Genomic DNA, 17,586 nt, shown 5'->3' on the forward strand with positions numbered 1-17,586 from the left:
TGTTGGACCTCAGTGAGGAACGTGTGCAGCTGCGAATTCAAAGTTCTTATGACTCTGTGTGGTGTTTGTGGAAAGCACCAGAAACAACAGACATCATTTCCAGCTTATGGGTATCCTGAACTCCCTTGTGCTGTTTTCTTTTAAACTTTTTAGTGATTCTTTACAAAATTCACATCATGCATCGCAATCCTATTCAACTTCTTCTCATCCTTCCATATCCACCCTCCTCCATTGCAACCCTGCCCCAAACAGAACAAATATATAAATATCTCACCATGGATGCTGCAGTATGTCACCACGTGTTCCACAGTATACTCTTCTGCCCAAACAGCTTTACTTGCAAATGTTCCCAGGCCTCTGGCTTCTGCTACACTGTCAATACTGGATCCTCACTGAGACTCCTCTTAGATATCCTGTTGTTTTCCTGTGTTGCAGAGATTCTGCAGCTGTGGTTCTTAAAGGACCACGCCCTTTACGTGGGCCACTAGTTCATAGATGGGGAAGATGTTGAAGTGGGCCAGCTCAAAGCCTTGGATCTTGGCCTGGGTGGTCACTGCGTTGGTCAGCCCACTAGCTCTCCTGTGCTAACATCACAAGGACCAGCTCTCCCATTTTGCCCATGTTAGGGCCAGGGCCAGCTCTCCTGTGGTCGCACCGTGGGGTCAACTCTCCAGCACCCAGGCCACCAGGGCCAGCTCTATTGCGCTGTATGCGTGTTCTGTAACTTGACCTTCTTACTCCTTACACAGTGTATCCATCGCTCTTAAATGTAGCTCTTCTATTGGATAGCTCATTATACCTCGTTGTCATTTATTTCCGGTTTTCCTGATTACTAATGACATTGAACACATTTTTATGAACTTACTGGATGCCTTAACTATTCTTGGGTCAAGTTGCTCTGTTATGTCTCAATACCACTTAAAATTAGCTTTGTATTATCAGTTACTCTAGACACAACTGGATCCTTCTGGCCTGATGTCTTGCTTGCTAACACTTCCCCTTTGCCCTTTTTGTATAAATTCTACCTTCTCTTTTACCTTTTAAAGGACTTCCTACCCAAATTTTGAATCATACTTTTTCTTTTTCTTTTTCTTTTCTTTTTTTTTTTTGCAATAGTTGTGGGGTTTTTTTTTCCTATTTTGTTGTTTTACAATACTTAGAACTTTCCCAGTGTCCTGTGGTTTTGATAAACTTCTGTGTTTCTTAGCCTAGCTTCTCAGTCTTAACTGGATGCTGGACACTGCAAGTAAAACATTACGTAATGTGTGTTCCTGAGGCTGTTTTCACATAGAGAAGCTTCTCTGTGGACAGCAGGTGGAACTGAAGCAGCTCGCATTGACTCTGCGTGGAGTCGTTCTGACACCTTATTAAAAGGGACACACGCGACAGGTGCTGCGTCGTCTGTCCTTTCTTTCACATGACAGTGGTCATTCCAAAGGCGAGCCTGTCACTCCTACACAAGAATCTTTCTGGCTTTCAGCTGAGCGCTTACGTGGGCTAGTCAGGAAGATCTCTCTGCCCCGGAGAGGCCTACACTCCACATCCTTTTTCCCAAGCACGGTGCTGCTGCTGAGATCTCTGAATGGTTGGTGCTTGAGACTCCTGTAGCCATTTTTTAATGATACCTTTTTATTGTTTGAGGGTTCCATGCACACATATAATGAGCCTTGATGACATTTATCTCCATTTTCTCCTTCCCAGTTGCCTGGACCTCTTTTCCACTCCCAGCTTCGTGTGCTCTTTCTAAAAGCTCACTGAATTAACCCAGCTTCCTTATACGTCACAGCTGTAGGACTATCTTTTGGCTCACGGGTCTTTCTAGGATTACATCCCTGAAAAGAACTGACTCCCACTTCCTCAGTAGCTATCACTTTTGAATAGTTTCTCAAGTGTGTGTGTGTGTGTGTGTGTGTGTGTGTGTGTGTGTGCGTGTGTGTTTCAGTAGATGGAGATTAATACAGAGAGGCACAAAGGATTGACATGGAGCAAAATGAAGAGATGGTAGAATGCACATCTCCGAGTGTCGCATCTCAGCTCCGAGTGTGGCATCTGTATCACATGCCCTCAACCCAAGGCTCAGTGACCATCATGTAAAATTAGGTAGAAAGACTGAGGCAGGCATAGGTAGTGGACGTCTGTACCAAAACAGTATTTTCTGACATAACAGCAAAACATACACACACACACACATATGCAAATGCACACATGTGCACAAGTATATATATAAACACACCTCTCTCTCTCACACAGAGAGAGAAATGGTTATTCAGAACAGTTTATTTGCTTAATAGAATAAATTGTGTGGTGAAAGTACTATAAAGTGTAAGTGTAGTATTTAAAGCAACTCTAAATACTTATCTTGAAAAAAAGAGAAATTTAAGGAAGACAAAACTGCTTTCATATATCTGAGGATTTCCTATTCAAGATAAGTTACCTTTAGTATGAATATCTCTAAAGACCATTATGTTAAAGGAAAGCTAATTTTGTTGAATTAGGTGAGTTTTCACACACTTATCTATGCATAAGTTTACAGACTGGCCACTCAAATACATATAGCCAATATGCATGCATGCATTAACATGTGTAGTAGAAACTTAAAGGTTAATATTGATTCCCATGGCTATTAAACCCACTATCTTATCAATAAAAGTACAGAGATACTTGTTAGATTTTTAATAGCCTTAAACCACTGGGGCAGGGGATGGGTGGAAATAACCCCTCTAAGCTACCTTGTTATCTTCCAACTCCAACCTCCCTGTCATTTGCTTTAATCACTCCTATCTTGGCTCCTTTTCATCCAAAATTTGCATAAATACTTGCACATGTTTTTCATCTGAGCTGCTTCTGATGCCCAGAGCAAGCTCCTCCCAGCCACATGGTTCTTGTTTACACCAATCCACGGGCACCTCTGCTTTCCCCTCCCTCCTCTCTTTCTCTCCTTCCATCTCTCCCTCCTGTGATCCTCTTGCCCTCCAAAGCCAAAGAACCTTAGCCCCGCCTACCTCTTTTGGCCCAACCCAGGTATATAGGCAACTTTATTGAGCCAATCAGGGTTGATTTCAGGAGGCAAGGTACACAGATGCCATTTGAATAGATGAAGGTTTGCTAGTAGCACAGCAAGAATCTCGAGGAGGTAGGGGTGTAGGAATTTAACACGTGAATAATACAATGTGGCTCCAGATCAGCCACCACAAACATGAGCATCTTTGATAGAGTATGTTGAGATGTGAGGACAGCACAATCTGAGTCATGTTTAAGTGAAAGTGGATACCAGAGATATTGTGCAGATCCTTCCTGTATCAAAAGGTAGCCATAGGCCTCTTTTTCTTATTGCTACCCACTGAGTGTAAAATTCTATTCTAGGAGGTGACTGCTATGCTCCACAGAGGATCATATTTCTTGGAGTGGATGAAACTGAAGCATTAGCTGAAGAGAAAGAAACCGCCTCAAAAGGTTCAAATGCCAAGGGTAATTGAATCATCTTATGACATTGACCTATCTGTGTTTTGGATAGATAAGTTAAGGCTACATCTTAGTTGTTAGAAAAAAAAAAAAAACAAATGTAATGTAAAAGATAATGTATTGAAAAGTACTGACTAGGACACCAGAGCCTCAAGGCTCTAGACTGGCTTTGTGCTTAATTGTTTTAAGCTTTTACAGTCTGTTTCCTAGTCTGAAAATCCACCTGTTGGGAGACGACATTCCAGGGAGGAGTCTTCCAGCTATAACGTTATTGCCCTTCTATATGGCAAACCCAGGGCCTTTCAAGTATTCCTTCAGCAACTTAAAGCAGAATGTCTGAATTTCCTTGGAAACACCATGAACACTGTGTACAGATTCTTTCTTATGAGGACACACCTATTATACTATAATTGCTAACAACAACCTGTGAGGACTCCAGAACTGTGGTTTTTCAAACCTCCTAAGGCTACAACCCTTTAATGCAACTCCTCATGTTGTGGTGGCCCCCAACCATAAAACTGCTTTCATTGCTACTTCATAACTGTAATCTTGCGACTGTTATGAATCATAATATAAACATGATATGTCGGGTATCTGATATGCAACCCCTGTGAAAGGGTCATTCTAGCCCCCAAGGGGGTCACGACCCACAGGTTGAGACCCATTGCTCTAGAGCTCTGTGCTGCTTTAACAATCTTCAGCTGGGAGTGCTCCGGTGCACAGAAGCATAGAAAAAGACATTTGTGGCAAATTGTTTAGTGGAAAATTTATATGTAAATTTGTCTCATATTCAGAGCTAATTTTTTAAAATCCCTAATCCATCAATGAAATTCACGGAAAAAAAAAAGTATCTGTATTAATTTGAAGGCCAGTAGCTAGCTCTGTATCAGTTACTACATCAGTAATTATAATTACTAACGCTCTAAAATCAGCTTTTCAATGGCACTAGCCCCCACACCAAATAGTAATTGGGCAAAGGGTGCTACAGGTTTACTGTGTGAAAGAGCACAGATTTAGGGCATTCTCATAATTGTGGAAACTTTATTGGATAGTCACCTTACCAAGCACAGAGCAAATGACCGTGGCAACATTGAAAGTGTCTTGAGCCGGGCATGGTGGTACACACTTCTAACCCCAGCAATAGTGGAAGCAGAGGCAGGCAGAGCTCTGTGAATTCAAGTCCAGCCTAGTCTACAAAGTGAATCCAGGACAGCCATGATACTCAGAGAAACCCTGTCTCAAAAAACAAAACAAAAAATTAGAAAAAAAAATTATCTTGAGAACTTAAACGGGCTCATTCTTTGCAAAATATGCAATTTACTTAAAGTTTTCAAAGAGATGTTAACATTTTGGCTCAGAACTCTTAGAATTGCATTGAAATAATAGCTATAGTTTTAGAATTTTTTTTTTTCTATTTTAAGTTTTACTGGTACATGAGGGATGCTGTGGCAAGTAGAAAATTTTTACCAATGCCTTCTAGAAAATTACCACACACATATAGAAGGCACGCCCATTGGAAGTGTTTCTTTTACTAATACTGGCATCATATTCTTTTAATTTGCTTTAGAGGAGAGCAAGAACAGTCTTCACCAAAAGCAGCCCCCCACCACTCGCCTCGTGCCTGCAACACATGTACTAAATGCTACTGAGAACATCAGCAGCAAGTGCAGAGAGAAGCCCTCTTCAAGTAAGACAGCGGTCCTGTCGCTTTTAGACCTTGCATTTGTCTGCCTTATGATGGGTGCACTTTCCTTATTTGAAAAGGAAGAAAGAAAAGGAAAAGGTATGAGTTGAAAAGTCTGCTTTTGCCGGGCGTGGTGGCACACGCCTTTAATCCCAGCACCCAGGAGGCACAGGCAGGCAGATCGTTGTGAGTTCGAGACCAGCCTGGTCTACAAAGTGAGTCTAGGATAGCTAAGACTACACAGAGAAACCCTGTCTTGAAAAACACACACACACACACACACACACACACACACACACACACACACACACACACACACCAAAAGAAAAAAAAAACAAGAAAGAAAGAAAGAAAGAAAGAAAGAAAGAAAGAAAGAAAGAAAAAGAAAAGTCTGCTTTTAAGTCCAGAGTGCAGATTGTGATACAGGTAATAGCAAATTATATCCACGAGTTTAAAGTGTACATTAATGTAATAGTAAACTTCCTGTGCGGGAAGTCACCAGCACAGTGTGTTGGATTTTGCCCATTATGGAACATAATTGGCAGCTGTGTAACTTTTGTGGACCACTTTTCTCTATTTGGCTTCTCCGTAGCCATGGTGCTTTGAGGTGAAACTTTGGGATCTGCGGTTCCTTCTCCGCTTCCCTGTCTTAGTTAGGGTTTCCATTGCTGCACAGAAACTCCACACCCAAGGCAACTTCTTATAAAAGCAAACCTTTGATTGGGGCTGGCTTACAGTTTCAGAAGTTTAGTCCGTGATCATCATGACGGGAAGCATGGCAGCGTGCAGGCAAGGCAGGGTGTTGGGGAACGAGGAAACAGTTCTGCATCCCGAACCACAGGTAGCAGAAGGAGACTAGATGCCACACTGGGTGAGCCGTGAGCAGGGGAAATCTCAGAAGCCCCCTCCCCCAACAGTGACGTACTTCCTCCAGCAAGGCCACACCTACTCCAACAAAGCCACACCTCCTAATAGTGCCACTCCCTGTGGGCCAGGTATTCAAACACCAGAGTCTATGGAGGCCACACCTATTCAAACCACCTCATTCCACCTGTTCCATATTTCATTTGGTGAACTGTAGTATTCTTGGGTCTTAGGCACTAAAGGAGACCCTCAATAACGTCCCTCAGGACACTCGCATTAATGGTGCTTGTTATAACCTTAGGTGTTCAAATCTTATGTATAGGAGTTTGGGAATGGGGATGGGACATGATGTATGGATGATGTATGGGGAGGATGCAGAGATTCTGAGGGTTTCAAGCTTGAGCTAAGGTTGAAAGCTAAGGCTAACATAGAGTCATTGGCCTACTAATAGAGGGCCACACTGACACTCATTTTCCTAGTCGTCAGTTGTAAACAACGGGATGACTCTATGAAATCGGTTTTAAAATCTCTGGAAATATTTCTTAGACAGTTTTGAAAAACTGAGAATGCATGTCGAAATTGTGACGTCAGTTTTATCTACATAAAATGCGAGTTGAATCTGGTTGGAAACTTAGCGTTTCTAAAATCCAGCCTCACTTAACCAAACTACCTATGGTTCCAAGTTCATAACACTGTAAAAAGGCACAAGGTACAATTTTAAAAAGCACTCTAAGTATTAACCTAGTGCATTAAGAAATAGTAGTTTGGGCTTAAGAAAGACACAAAGGTTTATTTTGAAGATAGCAATTACGACTCTAAAGTACATTGTACTGTGGTTTGTAATTATGGTTGAGTGCACTTTGCTTTTCCTGCTTTTTTAAGGAGTTCATCCATTCCTTTGGAGAAACAATACAACTTTTTAAAAAATTTTTTAATTTTTTTTTCATTTAAAGGAAAGCAACTTACCAAAAGTTTTTTTCTCATTAATGTATTTCCGAGGTTTGGGGTTTTGTTGTTGTTGTTGTTGTTATTATTTTGTTTTGTTTTGTTTGTTTTTGACACTTAAAAACCAGCCGTTCTTTGTTCTCAAAACTAGTTTCAGAGTGGCACACTTTTGCTTGGCATGAGAATGCATAGAACTGCAATTAGCGCCTCAGTAATTTCCTGATGAGAGTATCTCTTAAAAACTACCAATTTGTTTCTTCTCCAAGTCAATGCTGTCCAGCCCATGAGGAAGCCTCATTTTAAAGGTGTGAAGAAAAGAAAATGGATTTATGATGAACCAAAGAACTTCCCTGGCTCTGGAATGCGGAGAGGTAGACTATCCACGTGTTTGGTGTCTCTAATTATACTTTTCCACAGAGATTAAATATCAAATACTTACCACTCCACAGAGCAAGTCATTATCATATAACTTAAAGCCTACTTTAAAGGTTCTCCTGAATTGAATCATCCTTTAGCTTGATTTATCCTGTTTTTCTATGCCATGCCTCATGTGCAGTTTAGTTTTACGAAAGTGAATCCAGCTTGCTTAGTTCCTCTTGTCTTCTCCTTTGTTTTACAGCAGTACACACCCCAAATTCCAAACATAAAATGAGTTACCACCATCATAATAAAAGCCGAAATGCTGAGAACACCTCCTATGTGCATGTTCAAAGAGATGCTGTAAGAACTGTCACCCTGAACGCCCCTCCCCGAAGCAGGCCCACAAGCGGGTCCTACAACAAAGCCGATGCCAACAAGGAGCCCAAACTCAACCTCTGCCCAGGTGAGGCTCTTTCTTGACGGGGTTTACACTTGCCAGCACTTTGTCTTCCTGTGGGATTTCCCCTCCCTCCGGCTGCATTTCCTGGGCCGCCATCACAGTAGCGTCTTTAATACTAGCCAGAGGCTTGCATCCGTGAGCAGTCGTGCACATGATTTAAAGGACACGGGTGAATACTTAGGCTGGGTGCTGACGAGTTGACACCACATCTCCCTTGAGCTTTGCCTCCTTGCCTCCACCTTGTAGACCCCGTGGAGCTTTACTTCACGAGGGAGGATTGTTTGTACGTGGTTGACATTTTCTTGTTCCACTAAGTGCACTGTTCAATTACTACCGTCAGACCACTACCCTGCCTTTTCCTCAGGACATCGTGATTACTTTCTGAAAGGGTTAGTGTCAGGGTTAACTGCAATATTTCTGACAACCTCTCATCTCTCCCACCATGCCCTTCTGAGTCATTTCATCATGTAATAGGATAAAGCATGGCATATGTCAGGAAGCACAAGGCCACGGGGGAGAGTCTCTTTTCCTTCCTGCTTTCGATGAGTTTTGCTCTCTTGAAGTTGGGTTTCAGTTCTCTCAACTTAACAAAAATGCCATTCAGTTCTCTGTGATTCACACTGTAGCTTTCTATTCACAATGGAATTTGTAGGTTCCAATTGTCAAGAGCTTTTGGAAGTGCAGGTAAAGGCTCTATGTCTGCCTTTGACAGGCTAAGTAGACATTTTATTTCAATTATTTGTTTTAGAATACAACGGTGTATGGGTGTGTGCATATAAGCAAATGAGTATTCACTATGAGCAAACTTTTAATTTTATTACTATATGATTATATTTTTTATTTTAGCTACAATACTGTGATGGTTATGAAAACTACACTGTGAACTAGCACAGTGTGTTGCCAAAGACTAGATTTTATGTAAACTGAATGTGCCAGGAACTATATTGCATTACTGCTGTGCCTCATTCATTCAAATTTTGACACACAAAAACGACAAAGAAAAGAAAATTCTTGGTATTATTATGCTACACTCTGAGAACTATAGATGTGTAGTAATAACCTGAAAACATAAATATCACAGTGTTAGGAAACCAAGAAAACATGTCATTACAGATGACTTAGTCTATATATCTGTGTGAGTTTTGTGTGTATGTATTTGTGTTCTTGAGTGTGTGAGTACTTGAGTATGTGTGTACTTATGTGTGTATGTACTTTTCTGTTTGTGTACTTGTGTGTGTGTGCATACTTGTATATGTATACATGCACGTATGTGTGTGTGTGAGTCTGTGTGTGTATGTGTCTGTGTGTCTGTGTGTATCGACTCTGGATTCCTGGAGCCTCAAGTTCACTATTTCAGTGGTCACTGTTTTTAGAGAGGGTACTTCATGGAAATAAATGTAGCTTGTTATTGTTTTTAAAATAAAGTTAAAAATATTTACAAAGTAGCTTATTTCTTGTCTGTTTTTAAAGATAATATAATAAAATTATATTATTTTATATGATAGAATATTATATAATTTTATATATGATATAATTATATGTATTTCTCGCTTCCCTCTCCTCTGTCCAAGCCCTCCCATAAGCCCCTCTGTTCTCTTTTGAATTTATAATCTCTCCAAACATTAGTAACACAGTATGTTAAATCACAGAAGAGCGGTAATGGAATACTGTATCCATATACTGCTCTGTTCTGTCTATCATGGGATAGAACCTTATTTGAGAGCGTGAATAGTAAATTAAGAGATTTGTCACCGCGATTGCTGATTACTTAACTGGGCTTAGTAAACTCACCTGTATCCATGCTGGCCTAGTTTTCAAATGGTAGAGGAAACACATGGAGGGTAGTTCTTACTGCTGAGCTCTTTATAGCTTTGAAACGCCTGTAGACTGTAATCATTCAATTTAGCAATATTTGCTAGCAGCTTCCTTTTTTAAATTTTCTCAGATAAACATATGCCAGCACCATACAACGGTTCAGCCTGGAGAAGAAGAATTCCTTTTTCAAAAACTTACTCAAAAACTGAAAAGATATATCCAGGTAAATACTTACTGGTGACTTTAATGTGCCAGGTAGCCCTGAAAAGAAATGACAAGCTCTTTGGCCAAGAAACAGATCTTAGAACATTTAAAATTAATAAAAAAATTTCAAGATTATTTAAGTACATGTGAGGCCTGGGAAGTTAATAGTTCTGTCATGCGGTGACAAGTTAGTTACTTGGTTTCATGGTGTGCAGCTTTACCTACTTATGTGTTGGCCTGTAAATAAGATTCCATGCCACGCTGTATTTATCATAGACAGATGTAGGCTAGTAAGAGCTAGCAGTGCATGAATTTGTTCATCACGGAGGTATCATGCAACTTTATTCTCCCCCTTCTTATACCTGAGCTCATGGGGGGGAGCAGAAATGCTGGATGTTAGATGTTTGTAGGGGTCCTGACCACAGGTGTGTCTTTTGCTAAATGGGAAGATGTCTTAGTTTGCATAGAAAATAGTGATGGTGAATTCAATTTACTCTTTAGACAACTGAATCTCTCAGAAGAAATAATTCAGATAGAGAACTTGTATCTAAATGAGTATCCTAGAAATGTTTAAATATTCTAAATCCATAAGTTCTTATACCAGGGCCTCCCAGAAGGTGGACTAGATATTTTCCTCTCTCTGAATTAAACAGCTTACGTGACTCTTTTTAAAACCTGTGAGTCGGTACCCCAAAATCTATATACATTTATATACTAGAGACAACTCCATATTTCCAAAGTATAACCTTACAAACCAAATTATGTTAGAAGAGACTATTCATACAGTAATATTTAACTGACTACATTTTTCTCTTAACTTTGGCTGGCTGTTGATGTGTGTCCAAACTTAGTTTGAAAGGGAAGAGAGGAAGGAGAGAGAAGCAAAAAATGAAGATAGGATGAAAAGTCCTTAAAGAACCTAGGCATTTCTAAGTTATAAACCTTACTGTGGTTTCCATCCAAGAGGGATGCCTTTAGGATGTTTAAGGATGTGCTCTTTGCCCTACCATTGTCTGAGAGTAGCTACTTTTATACCCCAGTAGTTCCTTTCCTCCTCCCAACACCAAGTAGCTAAGCAGCAGCTATAGATGTATCCAAGGGGAAGGAAACGTACTTCTGCACACATGTGTACCACTTATCTATACCATAGAATAAAAGGGTATGTTGAGCTTCTTAGGTGTAGATCAGGGAGAAAAGCTCTAGAGAAAATGTCTCAGTGTCACGTTGTTAGGGGAAAGGCAGGCTCAGTCTCACATAAAAGGCTAAAGATAGCTTTCTGAGGGTTCTAAGTGTCAAGGTTACATAGGTATGCATCACACGGTCCTGTGGGGGCTCAACAGGACAGGTTTGAAAAAGAGAGATCAGGCAGTGAATCCACAAAGTGTTCTGGGCACAATTGAAGGGATGGACTTCAGAAAGATGCTCTTGTTGGTGAGCTCTCCTGGAGTGAGGGTGGTACTTAGCTGTGATCTCAACAGATGGCCTCTGACAGAGATATAAGTAGAAACAGGTCCGGCACCCAGGGAGCAAACCTCTGTTCACAAAAGTTTGATCTGAGGATCAGCTGCCATGCCATCCCCTGGGAGTTCATTAGAGGTGTGTGTGGAACCTCTATATTATACCCGCTGTGGCAGAATCTCTCCTAACAACGTGACCAGGGGATTAGTTAAAGTTTTGATAGCTTAGGCAGGTTACCTGGCTCAAGACCCAGCTACTACATCAGGTCTGTTGAAATTATATATTCTCTCTTTGGCTGCCACACAGCATTTTCCTTGGCCCATCCCAGAAATTAACAGAGTCTGGGGGAGGAAAATAGTTCCAAGAAAAACCTTTACATGTGACTAAATTATGAAAGTGGAGTGACCAAGAAATTATGGAATTCAAATGGATTTGTGTTCAAAGGTCTATTACTTCAGGAAGAATGAGGACTTAAGTTTAAGATATACATATTATATGTTCTAAAATAAGCATGCAGCATTTTATAAAACACAAGTTTCCTTTCTTGCATGCTTTTGGGAAACTGATAAGTTCCAAACTCATCCTTTCTAGTTTTTGCTGTCATCGTCAGAATGAAAAGAGAAAGATGAGCTTGTGCTTTGCCCACATGTATCTTTGCTAGGGCGCAGAGCAGCCATTGTGACATTTCCCAGTGGACAGATGGATTGCTAGAGGAAAGAGAGAAAACACGAGCTACCACTTGCCTGTTCTTCTGAGGCTCTGGCAGCCAGGACCACAGAAGTGTTAATGGACCAGAAGAATCTTTTGGGAAAGTGTTTCAGGATGCTACGGGCATAGTGGGAAAGCAGGAGAAAGGGCTGGCTGACTATGAAAACCAGGGACACAACCTAAAGGGGGCGAAAGAGATTCTCATTGCCAGTCTTCCCTTGTGGCCACATGTGCATCCTGATGGGGATGTATTAGAGCGACATGAAGTGTCTGTCTTCATATTATGGGATGTTCATTTCATTCTTCCTGAGTGTCCTCCAAAGTGCACACTTCATGCAATATTAGTCCAATCTTTCACCACCCTTCCATCTAATATGCAAGGCTCCAAAAACATAGAAAAAAAAACTAGGAAGCTTGAATTGCTTTTGGGAAATTTAAGGAATAAAGCACTAAGCGTGGTTTTATTTTTTGCCTTTAGACTTCATGTCAGTTAACAAAAAATATGCATTAATGAAACCCCAGGCAAAAAAATGTAAAGAAAATTAAATATTGTGTGTATTTTATTATTAGAGCCAAGAAGAAATGGGAGTAAGTAAACATGGAGGTTGAGAGAAGAGAGAAATGAGAGAAGAGAAAAAGCGCCAGCAATCATCTGATTTACAATCAAAAATGAAAATTCAAAGAATGAGATACTCAAGTACTCCGTAGTATATAGTGGGTAGGCAATGGTGATAAAATGCAAATTCTGAAAATAAGACGCAGGAAGAACATTGTGCTCTTTCAAAAACCGATAAAATGCAAATTGCAAACAGCTGCCTGTTTATTTATGTATGTCTGGGATTCATTCAATACATTACCACAAACATTTAATAAAATTTCAAAGTTTGACGATTAAAATCATCCTTTAATCCCAAGCAAGTTAGACAGCACAGACCGAGGAGTGAAGAAAGTGTGCTTTCATCTCTGCTGGATGGCATCGTCTTTACTGAGGACAATTCCCCCATGGTCATTCTTTTCTTAGACTTCGGGCAGGTCTCTCGACAGTAATTCATAAAGCTCATAAAGCATGCACAAATGCAGTGAGGTCCCCGGGGTTGCAGTTGGTGATGAGTACCTTGGAGGAATTTTAATATAAGCAAGCCTTGATGCATCGGAGACAGAGACAGAGTTGGTTTACCATGCAGGAAAGTGGCTAACCAGGATCTTTTTAATTGGCAACTGCAAAATCTGATGAGATGGGCTGCCTTCAAAACTGAAAAGTAGATGTTGCCCTGTCATAAACAACAAATATATATTCATACATATATATGTGAGCGTATATTTATACATATGATCATAATGGGACAAAGGAGGTTCTTTTAAAAAGCAGTAAATTGACAATAGTTCTCAGAAGTTTTACTGCAGTCTGAAGGCCTCAGTAACTCCAGAAATACAGACACAAGTGAGGGGCCTGGGAAGTGGTGGCACAAGCCTTTCCTCAGACACTGGGGAGGCAGAGGCAGGCAGATCTCTGAGTGTAAGGCCAGCTCGGCCTTACAAAGTGTGCTCCACGTCAGTCAGGGCCACACAGTGAGACCCTACCTCAAAACCAAGAACGAAGTGAGGCCTCCTCGCCTGGAAGCTTTGTGATCATTATTAATTAGTATTTCTGTTATCATTATTTCTTTTTCATTTTAGAATGATAGATTTTGAATGATAACTTTTGAAATTTTCCTCAACATCACTCATTTTCAGTGTGACTAGAACAAGAACTTGAATGCTTAGGTCTTAGTCTTAAAGAACAAGCATGAAGTCGAGTGAAGGCTTGTTTTTAAAGACGTGCTCTAGCATTTACACTTCGGTCCTAGTTTCCACACATTTATCTCTTGATACACTTACAGAGAAGCATCATTTTTTCCCTTTTTTTTTTTGACTATTTTATTCATTCATTCATATTACATCTCAATTGTTATCCCATCCCTTGCATCCTCCCATTCCTCTCTCCCTCCCGCTTACCCCCTACTCCCCTCCCCAGTCACAGAAAGCATCATTTTTCTAAATATTTTACTTAAAACAACATTTTACGCGGCACAGTTAGCATTTGTGGAGTAATGGACTCCAATTCCGCTCTAATGCACTCCATGTACTCACTTGCAAAAACAAGGGGTGCGTCCATTTTGCTTTTATGGTCAGGGCATAGCAAAATGCAAACTATGCTGAGGTGTACATTGAGGAGGGAGATTTGAGAGGTATAGAAGAAAGCAACTCAACTGCAGAGCTCCCTGGCGAGGGGACATCATCTAATCAAATTTAACTAACCGACCCATTTGGTTATCAATAAACAATGACTAAGAGTACCCTGAAATATAGGCATTAAACTAGGATTTCCTAAAGAACCCATAAATCAGGGATGAAAGGACAAATTTTTTATTTTGTTTGGTAACAGCTGTTCAAAGTTCTACTCACCAAATTAGTGGAACACAAAAGCTAACTCTTAGCAAACCCAGAACAGAAGGAATCTCTTCAACTGACCACGGGGTCCCTAAAATTCTACAACAAACACACTCATTGTCAATGATTAGGGTTCTCCAAGTTGAAGACACAAACAGACTGTGCTATCATTCTGTTTTAGTAGTTTGCTAAATGTCTTAATGGGAAGAGTAAGATGGGGGAAAAGGTTAAAATTTGAAATTAAGGGGAAAGTTTCCTAGTTCTTAAGTAATGTTATTTTCTATCTAGATATGCCAAAATAATTAAAAAGTGTTAGATTTATCAAGAGCGGTTAACACATTTTGCATATTGGAATGATCCAAAACAGTCAATTGCATTTTTTTAGTTTTTGGTGGTTTTTTGTTTGTTTGTTATTTTGTGGATTGTAATTTAATTGTTTCTCCCTTCTCTTTTCTCCCTCTAGCTCTTTCCATATGCCTCCCAACCCCCAACTCTTGTTCAAATTCATGGCCTCTCTTTTCAATAACTGCCATTGCATACAATATGTATTTTTCTAGAAACGCACATTCCAAAATGTTCAGTCCATAAAATGTTACTTGTATTATGTCCTCAGTGTTGCCTATCTGGTACCGGACAATCAGTTGGTGAGCTCTTCCCTGGGGAAGGTCACCTCTCCTGCCCCCAGCTTTCCTCAGTTGCCTGTCGTACTTTCTATAGGCTGGAGGCCTCCTGAGATGGTCCCCATCCAGTTTGACTTGTCTGCTAGTGTCATCCTTCTTCAGGTTATGTTTTGCCAGTCATGTTGGCAGGACCTTTTACCACAGAAACTAGCACATATGTTTAAAACAAGCAATGCATGTGAAAACTGATAGACTATGTTTAGTCAAAAAAATAAGACACCAGGGAGCAAAACTAACAAATAGTTGGGAAGCTATATTATTCAGCTACCAAGAAAGAATTACTGTCATATATGGTATCATGGATATATATATATATATATATATATATATATATATATATATATATATACATATATATATATACATATATATGTGTGTGTGTGTATGTATATGTATATGTATATATATTGCATTGTGTGACATGAAATAATCCAGACACAGCAGTATAGATGCCATGTTTTATCTTTTATGTAGATGGTAAATAAAAATATTGATCTCAATTCAGAAGAGCAGCTATTAGAAATTGGGGGTGGAGGTGGGTAAAGGGAAGCAAAATCCAGGTACAAAGAGTAAGTTGTAGTGTCCTGCAGCGCAGAATGACAGCTAGAGTTCACAATTATGAAAGTCGTGAAGGTACAGAAGTGAGGGGCTTAAAGCTTCCACTGTGAAGAAATGATTGGAGCTCGCAACGTAACTCATCAGGTGAAGAACAGCAACTTGGCTCCAGGCCTGGTGAACTAAATTCTTACTTAGAGGGCCCAATGGTTGAGGGACAGAACTGACTCTGGGAAGGTGTTCCGGATTTGACGAGTGCACGTTGCACGTGTCCACCTGCCACCATGTGGGTCATTGACACATGCAGTTGTGAATTACATGTCTATCAAGACAAAGATGATAAGCAGCTCTAGGCTGACACAATACCATACCCTTCAAAATCCTTTGCTTGTTCTCAGGAAACCTCAAACTTATTCTGTCGTAAACATGAAATCACAGAGCGTCCAGAATAGCTTAAAACATTAGCAATAATGAAGTGTAAAATATAGGCTTTCTCTGAAGGGCAAAAGTGATCTTCAACTGCCTCAAGTTAAATTTCAGTTTGTAAGTGGGTAGTACAGCCATTGCTGTAGTACTTGGGACAGGTGAAAGAACAGCACAGACAGCATCTTACATGAGCTTACACAGCTGTGCGATGTGGAACACTGGTGGCTGATGCACGCGAGATGGGCGCGGTTAAGTGAGTACAAGCGAATCCGTTACCTATTTGTGGGGAAGCAAGACAATAGGTTCCTAAACTTGAACAAAAAAAGAAAAAAATGGGTTTTCAGATGAATCAAGTACTTGTGTAACAAGCAAAATGAAATTTTATAAATGCTTTTTGTTGGATGTGTAACTGAGTCAGAGCAAATTTGCAAATGGACCCAGAAGAAGATTTCGATAAACTTAAACTTATAGTTGTACTTTCCAATATTTGAGTTAAAGAAAAAAAAAACAACATGCATCACTATTTTTTTGCTTTGGACAAATTAATACATTTTTACTACACCTAGGGGGGAAAAACAAGCATGAAATACAAAAACACTTGCCAGAAACATTGTGTTTTATTAAATGACCATGCTCTGTCCTTAAATTCAAACAGAACTTGGTAAAGTGAGCTTCCTAAACAAATTAAAGCATGTTTGAAAATATTAGTCACTAGCCTCTAAGGCATCTTCTGAAGATGTTGTTTTCATTGGTCTTTCTCTTTTTTAATTCTATGTTCCTGGACATACGTAATTTATCTCACACTACAACTGTTAACATTTTACCTTGCCCAAACTTTTTATGTTCACTCAAAAGGCCCAACTAATTTGTTTTTTAAAACTCTAGTCTTTATACGCATTGATGCTGTCTTTAAGGAGCGATCACTACACATAACCTTCCCTTTGAAAATAATTTTTTGCCACTGGTATGATTTGACCTGGAAATGAAAGTTCTGGGTCCACAGTTTCTTTGGCTTTGTAATTATTTTGTCACAAGCTGATATTTCCATTGCCCAGGAAGAGAATAAATAAAAGAAACCACATTTGGTTTGCTCCTGGCAAAAAGGCAAAAGGAGAATTTGTGCCATTTGTGAGATGATTAAAACAGACCATCCTAGGAAACCAGGGAGAACTCCATGGTCCAGTCCCATCTGCTTTGTGCCGCTTTCTCCCTATAGTGTGTGTGGACGGACAACTGAGCCCCTTTCAGAACTGATGCGTATGCTCTTCTCCCCAGGGAAGCATGGCCTTACAGCAAGTTAAGGGAGCTTACTGGGCTCACTGGGTAATTGCCAATAAAGTCAGTAAACTCATGCAGCTTGCAGCCAGAGAGGCTTTCTTGAGGCTCCTGGGTTTTTTCATTTTCTAGCTGTTTGACCTTAGACATAATACTTCATCTTTCTAAACAATAGTTTTCTTATTTACAATATTATTTTCTGATAGGGATGTGATGGATATTAGAAATAATATGTGAAATATAAAAAGTGGTGCCTGGTG

General features: G+C 40.0%; 1 protein-coding gene across 8 annotated transcripts in view; it reads left to right on the forward strand.

Annotated features, from left to right (window-relative positions):
- Positions 1 to 13,846, forward strand: part of LOC311605244 (uncharacterized protein C12orf50 homolog) — a 33,115-nt gene extending 19,269 nt beyond the window's left edge. For 6 of the 8 annotated variants that reach the window (XM_084795663.1, XM_084795664.1, XM_084795665.1 and 3 more), the window contains 6 exons: positions 3,364 to 3,468; positions 5,030 to 5,149; positions 7,222 to 7,326; positions 7,575 to 7,778; positions 9,721 to 9,813; positions 12,531 to 12,882. In XM_084795663.1, coding sequence (XP_084651789.1) covers positions 3,364 to 3,468; positions 5,030 to 5,149; positions 7,222 to 7,326; positions 7,575 to 7,778; positions 9,721 to 9,813; positions 12,531 to 12,556 — 653 coding nt within the window. In that variant the 3' untranslated portion in view covers positions 12,557 to 12,882. Of the gene's footprint in view, positions 1 to 3,363; positions 3,469 to 5,029; positions 5,150 to 7,221; positions 7,327 to 7,574; positions 7,779 to 9,720; positions 9,814 to 12,530 lie in introns of all 8 variants that reach the window. The other 2 variants (XM_084795662.1, XM_084795661.1) reach the window with 2 other exon arrangements.
- The last annotated feature ends 3,740 nt before the right edge of the window (positions 13,847 to 17,586 follow it).

The sequence above is a fragment of the Acomys minous genome (genome assembly GCF_964271855.1).
Source record: "Acomys minous genome assembly, chromosome: 9".
Taxonomy (NCBI): Eukaryota; Metazoa; Chordata; class Mammalia; order Rodentia; family Muridae; genus Acomys; species Acomys minous.